At 38.3% G+C, this 11817-nt stretch overlaps 1 protein-coding gene across 3 annotated transcripts in view; it reads right to left on the bottom strand.

Annotated features, from left to right (window-relative positions):
* The window catches only part of FYCO1 (FYVE and coiled-coil domain autophagy adaptor 1), a 74348-nt gene extending 62971 nt beyond the window's left edge, over nucleotides 1-11377 (bottom strand). For 2 of the 3 annotated variants that reach the window (XR_014028379.1, XM_081342945.1), the window contains exons 1-6: nucleotides 11298-11377; nucleotides 9967-10051; nucleotides 8756-8857; nucleotides 7337-7443; nucleotides 6756-6881; nucleotides 137-243 (exon numbers count right to left, since the gene is read on the bottom strand). Coding sequence is in view for 1 of the 3 variants with exons in the window: in XM_081342945.1 (XP_081199071.1) it covers nucleotides 137-243; nucleotides 6756-6881; nucleotides 7337-7443; nucleotides 8756-8810 (395 nt within the window). In the remaining 2 variants the exon portion in view is untranslated. Of the gene's footprint in view, nucleotides 1-136; nucleotides 244-6755; nucleotides 6882-7336; nucleotides 7444-8755; nucleotides 8938-9966; nucleotides 10052-11297 lie in introns of all 3 variants that reach the window. The other variant, XR_014028380.1, reaches the window with a different exon arrangement.
* Nucleotides 11378-11817: the final 440 nt, after the last annotated feature.

Genomic DNA, 11817 nt, shown 5'->3' on the forward strand with positions numbered 1-11817 from the left:
TTTAAAAAATGAAAAACAAAAAAATGAAAAAAGCAATTTATTTCCACATTTTCAACAAGATATGCAACATACAGTGTGATGTAAATTCAATTAAGTAATCACCACTACCAAGAAGAACAAAAACAACTGTGTTTACCTTGTTACTTTGGTATTCATAAAACACTGTTGTAAAGTGTCTGCAAGCCTTTGGTGCACTAAGGAGTAGCGGATAAATGCCCTGCCTTTACCAAGAGAAGTGCGGAGCTAAAAAATAAAACAAACTTATTACAATATATTATACATATTCACAATAAGGTTTTCCAGATAGGGTAAAATGGACCTCGGACTCAAATATAAAGGTAGTTGATTCAGAAGGTCAAAAGTACTTTATAATAGTGAGTTGCTATTGTATAGAAGGTAGGGAGAAGGAAGAACTTAGTAAACGTTCAGATCCTGTTTTTTTTAATTGTGATACAGATCTAATCCTGGAAATAATGAAAAGAAAGATTATACACACACAAAAAAACAGGATCTAGCATTTAACTATCTCTGCACTGAGCTTAAACAGAAAAGTAGTTGGTTTTTTTGCATTAAATAATAATATCAAGGAAAAAATAGTGATAGTTTAAATATCAGAGTGGAGCTAGTTTAGTTATTTGGCTAGATTTGGATGTCACATTAAACAAAGAATCCTGGCATAATACTTCAAGGAGTAGTATGCTGTTTAGGATCTTGATAAAACACAGATAATCATTTAATTGCCTAATAGTGAGAAGATGAAATATTGATAAAAACTAAGAAATTTACAATAGAGCTATTAACAACACAAATAGCAGTATAGCCTTTGATTGAATGGATGCCAATCTCCCCCTCCCCCAAAAGTTGCAAGGATAATTACACCAATCTACAAAAATCTATGGTTAAACTTGTTGATTTAACCAAGGATTTTCAACAGAAGAAGAATCAGAAGGAAAACAATCAGGCAATTTTATAGATTAAGAGGGAGTTATCTTGCACCACACATTTTTTTTAACATTTGTATTATTGTCTTTTATTGTTGTTAGCCGCCCTGAGTCCTTCGAGAGATAGGTCGGCATATAAGCCCCAAAAATAAAATAATAAATAAATAAACACCTGCATTTTCTCCTGATGTCATAGTTCTATCAACTGGACTGCGGGCTAAAGGGACCCCTGCCCCCCCAGAAGAAAAGTTTCAAACTCTGGATGAACTCACTGCCACAAATAGTTTAGCAACACCTCTAGCTCAGCAAACTCATTCAAATATGCTTCAGACCCCTTGAACCTAAGATTGGTGACCTCAACATAGTGCTTTGGCATGCCAAGTGAAGACTCATGTGAGCATCATACAAAACACTGCAATAAAAGGAAATCAATTTTGTGAAGAATTCCATGGACCAAGCAAGCTGCTTTGCCAAGTGGTTTTCAAGAAAATCCAAGTCGCCAATCACATACTTGAATAGATCCAGTTTCCTCGATTTCATATCTGCAGAAGGCTGACTGAAGGGACCACGTTACAAGTCACCCCAATTAGCTCTTCTTCTATACTCCTATAGGTATGATGAATGATACAATGATCCCTATATTAGCAAGGAATCTAGCAAGTTGGAAATATAAACTATGTGATCTCTCGAATTTCTGTCCAATTTTGATCTGACTGCAGTACAAGAGATCTAGTTAATAGCTAAAGATGAACAGATTTTGATACCTGGCTTTAAGTACAGAGTCACCTTGGTGTGAAAAATAAAAGAGAAAGGCTGGGTAATAGGGGTTTGGCAATATTGATCAAGGAAGAACTTCAATGGAGGTACATCAGAACAGAAATCACTATAGTTGCTTTTTCACCTTTTTGCTTGACTATTAAATTCCAATATAAAGGCTTGGTGATTATGATGTTAAATCAGTGGTGGGATTCAGCCAGTTCGCACCACTTCGGCAGAACCAGTAGCTAATTTTATGTTCCCCAGGCCCAGAATGGACTTCTAGAAGTGGCATCCACACAGAGAACTGGTTGTTCACATATGTGAATCCCACCACTGTGTTAAATGTGTATATACCACCACAAATGTCTACATATTACTTCTCTGACATGTGGGTGAATTTAGAGCAGACATGTCAAACACAAGCCCCGAGGGCCAGATCTGGCCCGCGAAGTAGTTTCATGTGGCCTGCGAAGCCATCCTGGAAACAGTGAGGGAACGGCCCCCACTGCCTTGGTCCCGGCCCAGGCTGGCTAGGAGCCAATGTACAATTTCGTGGTGGCCATCTATACTGAAACGCATTCAGTCTTATCTCCACAAGGCCATCTGGAAACAGCGAGGGACCAGCCCCTGCCGCATCGGCCCCACCCCCTGGGCACGCACTGGGGAGGTATCACCCTTTGTGAGGAATGAAGAGATGCACCATTACCTGGAAGTGGCCAGCACACGGCCCTGCCTACTTCCAGCAGGCTAGGGGCTAGGCAGCGTTGCGCTTCTCTTCAGATTCATGCCACCCGGCTCAGCCTCTCGGTACTGTGAGGACAGCACCTCGTTGCTTGCCAAAACCAGGCAGGCTGGGGGCTAGGCAGCATTGCGCAGGTAACATCGACTCTCATGCTGCTCATGGCATCCCCCTCCCCAGAGCCCACCAAGCCGGATATGTGAAGTAGGCAAGGGCTATGTGCTGGCCACTTCCAGGCGATGGTGCATTTCTTCATTCCTCACGAAGGATGCCACTTCCCCAGCTCCGTTTCTTGCCTGTTTTTCCCCCTCCCTCATCTCAAATATTTTCCCACCACTCTTAGGAAGGAAGGAAGGAAGGAGAGGGAGGGTCTGAGGGAAGTCCTGCCTTAGTCCTTCCCTGCTACCTTTTCACCATCCTCTTGCTCCCTCCTCCTGGCCTATCCTGGGGGGTCTCCGATCCTATTGCTAAGGAAGCTTTGGATACAAAGCCAGGTCTCCTCACATGGAGAGGGAGTGTGCCTCCCTCTTAACTTTGCCCTCGTACCCATCATGAGCAACCTGGCTAAGAAGAACAAGCACAGTAGCAGCCTTGAGGGTTAGGGCATTTGACTTCCGTGCCACTGTCCAGCCCCCCCACCCCCCGCATGGCCTGAGAGGAACAGTGAGGCCTTGAGACTTGCCCCAGTCCCATCTCCTTTTGCCAGAGACCCTCAGATCTGTCCCACTCCTGCCCAGGCCCCCATAGGCACCCTTGACATGAACAATGTAGAGCTGGCCACGCCCACCCAGTAGGCCATACACACTCGTCACGCCCACCCTAGCCACACCCATCCAGCCCCCCGAGGGCAACCGCAATGCTGATGCGGCCCTCAATGAAATTGAGTTTGACACCCCTGATTTAGAGCAAACCCTTATAGACCTAACTATTAAAACTCCCCAAACAGTTTTTGTAAAGTTGAGGCCTTCACATATTAGTAATCTGAATATCCCCGAAGAATTTCATTCCCTATTAAATTTATGATCTTTAGGGTCCAGAAATGGGTTACTGCTCGTATTAGTTGTAAAAGCTGGTAAGTGTAACTTGCAAATTCTAGCAAAGACCAAGGTTTTGTGTAGTCTTTTACTTACCATTGAAAGAAATCAAGTAGTACTTTAAAGTACCTATGTGTCTCTAACAGTAATGTGTCCCTTTTCTCAGACTTCCAGGTTTATGTAAGAGATAGTGACTACCAACTGTGGCTGTTAATTTCTACTTCAACCTCAGACAGATAGATGGGTTTCATTTCATATGCAGTCCACTAGGACATACAGAAGCAGCATAAAATGGACCAGAATGGATGTGAAGAGTTTGACTGAATATATTAAATCAGATTAAGCCCTGACTCTGGTAAACACAGTTACTTCACCTTGCACAGATGTCAACTCTGTATTTACAGTCTATGAAAATCTAAGTGCAGAATTAAGACAATTCTTAACTGGAAAGGCCCTTCATAGAAGGTAATAGATAAAAGACCCTCAATGATTTGGCTCAAGAGTGTCACTCCCTGAGAAAAAGATTAGGGCTAGCTATGGATTCAGCATAAAACTATCTATCAAATAATAATTGTGTTACAAGGCTCCTGGAAAAGATCTTCAACTTCCTGAATTATTTAAATGTCACAATGACTGATGGGCTCCAGTCGTTAAAATTATTTAGTCATATAAATAATTTTTGCCAAATTCCAGCTGATTGGGAGATTTCTATTGTGGTCCCCCTTTTTGTACAAAAAAGTTGAACCTTTAAATTATGGACCAATTAAACTGATTAACATCACTGAAAAGTTGTATGCCAAGTATCTTTTATATAAGATAAAGAATCACTTAATCAAAAAGGGCTTGCTTCTTGGAGACTAAATTAGTTTTAGGTTGAGTTGTTCCACGGTTGAATCTGTACACATGACATCCCCAAATCCTTTCACTCCAGTGCTTTTTTTGTAAAAGAAAAAGGTGCCGGAACTCACACGTCATACAACCCGCCTGGCCTACCCTACAAGGTTCCATCCAAAAAAGGTGCCGGAACTCCGTTCTGGGCATTCTATGAGAAAAAAAGCCCTGTTTCACTCTACTGGTACACATATGCCTAAAGGTAAAAAATAAACATGTAAGCATTCTGCTTTATGCTAGTGTCATAGATCCCTGTAGGGATAAGGAGAACGCTGCACAGATATAGTGCTTTCTACACACTCAATGTGGACATCAGTAAGTCCAAAATGAAGATAGTTGCTTTCAGGGGCAGGCACACGATCTATAATTGGACCCCGGATAGGTAAGGCGCAGATCAAGTTAAGTCCTACCTCAGAAACAGGTTCCTGGCTCCCATATTTTAAGAGAAATTCTTTTAAGGGCTACAGCCTGTGCCAACACCATAGCTACCCAGCTTGTCTACTTCTTTCATAAAGACATGTAACATTAAAAAAAGTCTCAATGATCATACTTGGTGCAGATACATTCTACTTTTTTTAAACGTATCTTAGGGTAGACAAATTTACATTAGCTCCAGCAGAAAGGACAGAATATACCTGCTACGTAAAGCCATTTGGTAATTAAAATATTCAATTAATAGTTTAAGGTGCTATCTATGTTCCCAAACAGACTACCCAGTTATATGTTTTGAAGAGTAGCTGCACAACAAGCAATCTCACATTTGGGCCTCACAACGTTCAAATATCAGCTCACAATATGGATTCTCCATCCAATTCCCAGTCCAATCAGATCTGAAGACCAAAAGGTTTTGAAACAAAGAGTTATTAATGTGGCTACTCAGGATGATACTGTAGCACTTAAATATGTTCAGTCTTTGAAGTGACTGGCACAACACAAACCAACTTCCCAGTTAGAGAAATATTGAACATGCCTCAACATTTCACAAGAGCTTTTTCTAAAGTTTTTGTCTGAGCAACTGGACTCCATGGTAAGACATGGGAGGTTTCATGTGTTTCCATTTAAAGAAAAACTGTGCATTTACGAGCATCAGCCACACTGATGACATTGGACACATTCTTGTTGATTCCAAACCGTATTCTGCAGAAGGGGATGCTTTTTTAGATCCTTATTTAAAAACTAAAAAACATTAGGGCACCCGGGGGAAACTGTTTTATGTTTGGAGGAAACAAATCTTCGCATCACTAATAAAACTACAGTCTACATTTCAAAAGCCATTTCGAAGAGGGCAGAATATTTAGATCAGATTGGGGTTAACTGTAATGATGATGACTTACTATGAACAATTCCTATTGTTTTCTTTTCATCTGTTTGTATAAATATTATATATTTGATATATAAAAACTTTTTAAGTACAAGCTTTCTGCTAAGGAAGCTGTGGTCGCAAGATGACGACACTAATAAAGGATACCATTCATTTCCCATTCAAAATCCTTCTGACTTTATACTTATTAAATCACACTATTCCTGTGATTAAAAGATATTAGTAGTTTTTTTGGGAAGGTTTTATTAAAAGGATTTATAGACCCAAATGCAACTAAAATAGTTGCTTGACATAGAAATGCAAACAGAACATAATCATTCCCCAGACCCATTCATATGATCTTCAGAACTCCTCCACAAGATCAACTACCTAAATTAGGCAAAAAAAGGGCTATTTCCAGTACCATAAATTTTTTTGAATGAATGGATTAAACTCTAAAAGGGACATGCTCAATTCCTGTATATGACTTTCTTCTTTACTCTCTGAACATATTGTGCCAAGTCCAAGAAAAAAAAGTCTCTTTTTGTTGATTGTTTTCTGAAGGAGGAAGTAAACCTGATCTATATCCTTGACTTGAGGAAGCTCATTATGGATCAAACAAAACTAATGTAGATATGGCACTTAAGATTCAGAATGTGCAATGACAGGATTAATGGCGATTCAATAGAAAACCTTCAACAAGGACAAAGGAACAAGTATACTGGGTGTTTTTGAAATTTATGAGCAAGTGCATATTTCTTGTTGCTTTCCTTCATAGATGGGTTCATGTTCATAAGGACACATGTTCACACTGAATATGGATCATCAGGATAGGTAGAAGGAATGCTGATCCCTACAGTTTTTTCCAAAGATAAGATTGACTAATGCAGTTTATTCACTGTTTCAATACTGTAAGTTTCTGAGCAGCTGTCAAGTTGGCTTATATGCTAGAGGAAAAAAAGAAGCACTGAAAGAACTAGTGTTAGTCTACTTGTTGACAAATGGAAAGTGATCCTCATATGCTTTGTTGGATTGGCCTCCCCAAAAAACTGAATTATATCATTAATGACTGAGCAATGCACTTTACTTACTTCTGAAATAGACTTGACGAAGCGAATACCATCATTTGCACCTTTAACCTTTCGCAGACAGTCACAAAAATAATCCCAGTAGTCTTTCCGATTGCCTAGTAAAGTGGATTTTTCCTTTTGGTCAAACTTTGAAACAGAAAAGGGGAATAGGTAGCTTTAAAGCAGCAATGTACAAAGCATCAGTTCTAATTTGTCAGAATTAAATGAATTGATACAAGCTAATTTTTTGGTATAGGAGCCTGTACCTGTTAATTTTGAAGTGAGGTCTGTGATCTAATAATGCAATTTGTGATCTGTAAATTTACAACTCAGACAGCCATCAGCCTCATTCTGCTGAACTTTAGAAAGAGCAGTTAATTGTGCTACAAAACTCAGTGATAGCCATGAGAATGGACTCTGCAGTTATTTTTATTTCCTAAATTCCATTTTCTGCTTACAGTTGAATTGCTGAGATTTTTTTGTTTAAATAGAAAACAAATTGTATTTGTTTTCATTCAACTTTTGATTCTGCTTTTCTGTAAAGTTCTAGAAATTTCATATTTGATATTAATTCCGTATATTAATTTCTTCAGAGTCCTTACCTGCAAGAGGTATTCAAGCTTATAAGAAAACTTGTGCAAGATGATACAGTCATCTGTGATTGGTTCTCCTGATTCTAAAAATTCTTTGTTCAGTTCTGTCACAGCATCTTTTGGAAAGAACACAATGCAATTATTTGTAGTTAATTAAGAACAAGCAATGACTATATAATTCTCTGTTTTCCTCAGAGAAATCTTGATCAGTTGGCAATGTCATAAACTGGTACAAAATAAAATAGCACACTGAAAAAATACAAACATTATTCTATTTCAATTTAATCAAAATACAAATTAATATAGTGTCAGGGCTACTTTATTTATTTGTTAAATTTATTGGCTGGCTACTCCAGAAAGCTTACAATAATAAAAAGAAAGAAAATGAAGTCAGTTGTAAACAAAAAGAAAATAATAGAACAATAAAATAAGCAATTAAAAACAATAGGCAGAGTCAGACTGATACAACTAATGCACAGCATTAAGAATCTTAAAGGCTGGGATTATATGTATGGTACAATTCCATAACAAAACAGATATTGGCACAGAAGCTACAAATTAATCCTTCACAGTAAATGGGTACTGTAATATCTTTTGACATGTTACAAAGAACATATGTGTATATGTGTGTGAATGTTTGTGGATAGACACACACACAGAGAGAGAGAGAGAGAGAGAGAGAGAGAGAGAGAGAGAGAGAGAGAGAGAGAAAATCAGTGGTTGAGGGTATGATGCCTATACCATACTTTAGAGAAGCAGCATAAATTATGCAAATTGTATTACTGGATATTTTACTTCCTTTTATTTGGGAATATAGTTTTTCACAGAAAATACATTGTTCCTTACAAGTTGAGGAATAGCAGAAGAAAACTACAAGACTTCAGGTTACCATACAATATACCCACAAAATGTGGGGAACTTATATGTATGATTGTGTAAGAGAGAGAAAAAAATCTGCTAAAATGGCTGCAGTCCAAATTTCCAGCCAATGCCAATAAAAATAGATCTGTCTGTCATTCTTGGAGTTGTACTGTTACATTTTCAAGGATCTTTCATCAGGGAGAATGAAAAACTATCATTTAAACATTGAATGAGATCTGAAACAAGACTGAATTTTCCAACAATCAAATGGTTTCCACAACTAATAAAACCAGATACATATTTTGGCCAACTTGCAAAGATGCTTAAAACTGAACACACAAGTTGTGCAAATGTTCTTCCTACTTTGCTGAAAAATTAATTTCTAAGGTGCCTGATGAGCATTTAAGTACTTCACAAGTCAGGTGTAGAATTTAAAGATGATTCCATTTGATAGACAAATATTCAGGAATATAAATTATCTTATTCTTTGTATCATGAGCATAATTTTCTTTTCCTATAAAAGAATGTGACTGGAATAAATAAATAAGTAGATAAAAAATATTTTACCCTGCATATCCCGGATAATCCTCTGTAGCTGAGTTTCACCACTACTACTTGCCATTGTTGAAACTAAAATGTGGAGATTGCTCTTTTCAATTTCTCACATAGCTAGGTGAAAAAGGGAGAGTTCATGTTGTCAATAATCTTCAGGTTAGTGGTAAATAGTCATTTCTTCAGTATCTTTAAGTCTAGAAAAAAACTATTTACTTACAATTGCTAACATTCTAATTTTTAAAAGTCATGTTTAATGGCTACCTAGTTTTTAAAGTTATATTTAATGTTATTTTCCCCTCCTTCAGATTATAAATTTCTCACATTTAAGACAAAAATCATCAAGGTTTTCATCCTAGGAATCTGTATTTTTAAAATGTTTAACTGTTTAGGCTTCTGAAGGATCCAAAAAACATATTCCAAAACATGGTGATATTATAAAAGGCCTTTCTTATTTTCTTTTAAAGTCTGAAATGGTAAACTCTTAAGTAGATATGTATCCATTTGGCACCTTTTGGGGGGAAGAAACAAAAATAATTCAATATTGAGAATTAATGGCATAGATTCAGTTTGGGAACCATGACAAATTTAGGCATAGAGACACACTATAAATAAGGTATCTAAATATCATTTTCAATGCTTTCATTGCAACCCTATGAAGTGTCAATCTTTGGCATATTTCTTGACTGCTAGTTCCTTTACAGTTGATAGTTGATCCTGAAAGGCAGAAAATGTCTTCATTGTCAGTTCTAAGATCATATTGTGGAATGTTTGAGTTTGCTCTTCAGCTTCAGGTGACTTGGAACTGGCACATAGATGATTTGTAATGTGTTCTGCATTCAGCTCCTGGCTACATCCTTGTTGTGATAACTAAAGAAGAAGACTGACATTATCACAAAACAAATGTCTTGCTGAAGATCAGCATTTCTTTTATAAGAAAAATTATATACCATCAGCTAATACATAAATAAAAAGTATTTTGGTAAAATTGTGTTTAGAGAACTCCAAAAAGCTTTGACTAAAGTTAACAACTCCTAAATAAATGTAATAGTTATGGTGCTAGAGGGAGCGTTTTGAGTGAGCAATGAAATAGCTGATTTTTTTGATGACCTACTTTCATTTAGGCTTTCAAAACAGAAAGGAACAATAAAGATTGTCTGCACGCTATGGAGATGCATACTGAAATGACAAATGCAGTTCAACTTAGCCAGTTCTAAGTAACTCACACTGAGGTGAAATATGTGGTCTGAGCTAAGAAGTGTTGTGGTCCTTCAGTTGTGGTCAATTTTGCCCCAGTGGCAAAAGCAAATCCTGTGATGGGGATCATTAAAGAAAGAATAAAAAATAAATTAAGCACAACTGGTTGTATTGAAATCTGCTAGCTCATATTTCAAAAATACACTGTAGAGTTAAATAAAATGTTGAAAAGATACCCAAAGTTGTGAAAAGGCTGGAGCAAATTCACTGAGGAAAGCCTGCAGGTTTTTCACTCTTTCAAAAGGGGCACTAGATCTGTGTTTGGGAATAGCCCAACTGGCAAGTCACAGGTGTGGAACATATCCATGTCTGCAACCTGTTAAGCAACTTCACAGGTGGCTAAACACACCACACCTGTCTCTATTTGTCCAACTTCACCCACGCCATAAAAGGGAGATAGATTTGTTGTTGTGTTCTTGTGAGCATATATTTAGGTGAGAAAACAAAACAGCCAGAGGAATCCTGAATTTTCTTTAAACAGCAAATTTTCTTTCTGCATACATTTCTGCTGTCTTAGGGCCATTTGGCCATACCTTTACCCACAGTTGACCCAGCCCACTGTTTATTCTAGCCCGTTTGTGCCCTAACATGTTCTGCTCACACAGCTAAATACCAGATGCAATCCAGCAAACATTTTCTCAACCAAGAGTTGCAGCCAAAATAGTCTGAGGCAAATGGGAGAAGAATCCGTCCACCTGCTTGCATTAACTAGTTGCTTCCCTAGAAATGCAAAGGCCCTGATTGCTCCTTCATTCCTCTTGGATCTTCGCTTTCTGCAATCGATGTTGCGCTCAAACTCAAAATGTTTATCTGCTTTTTGGGGTGGTCGTCCGGGTAATCTAGAGCCTAAACTCCGGCGCTTCTTTCCGAAATCATAAATGGCGAGTTGCAAAGCGACGGGCTAGAGAGCCCTTTGGAAAAACGGGAAAGTCACCGGGACGTCGTTTAAAAGCGAGTGCTTGGAACAAGGCGAAAAAGAAACCAAGGTGTGTGTGAATTAATAAAGTTATGCTAAAAAGTAAAATGGGACGCTTTTCCTGCCATTTTAAACTTGTTAAGCCTCGCCGCTTTCAACAATCATCACAGCCAGGACACTCCAGCGCAATCGGGGGGGGGGAAGCAACAAGTGGAAATATTAAAGTTGCTGCCATAAGGAATTGACACCCAAAAACAAAGTAGATCAGTTACCACGACCCACTTTCTGGAGAAGAAATCACCTTTATCGGGGCGCTTGCGCGAGGTGGCGGATGGAGGAAAGGGGGTGGCACGATTACTCCAACGAAAGACAAACGCACATTACCTCAAACTCAAAGCAGCCACGACATAGCTAGCATCTCCATATTTTCCTACGATTCCCATGATTCACAGAGGCAAAATAACTCCCGTGGCTCTTCCGGGCAACTTTTCTTTTAACCCTTTAACTGCAAACCATAAACAGTTTACTGAAAATCTACTCGGTTTTTTGTGTACGTGAGACTGCAAAAATCAAAGTTCTTGAACATTGATATATCTCTTTATGATTGAGAATTGGCTTAATAAATGCATTGAACCACTAACGGGTTGGCAACTTCACTAGAGTTTTATGGGGAGGGTTGTTAATTTTTTTTAAAAATTTCAGTATTTATCCCATTCCAACCTTTTCTCAAGTGTTGCCTACAGACTCAGGCGTTCTGAGCTTGACGTTTGACTCGAGCCAAGAAATTGGTCCCCGAATTTGAGAGAAACTTTTGTTTCGCAGAGAAGTGTCTTTGCTCATCTGAAAATACAAATCACCAAGTAATTCCAGCAAAGCAAAAAGCATTTATTATGGGGGCACCAAA

The sequence above is a fragment of the Vipera berus genome (genome assembly GCF_964194415.1).
Source record: "Vipera berus genome assembly, chromosome: Z".
Classification (NCBI taxonomy): domain Eukaryota; kingdom Metazoa; phylum Chordata; class Lepidosauria; order Squamata; family Viperidae; genus Vipera; species Vipera berus.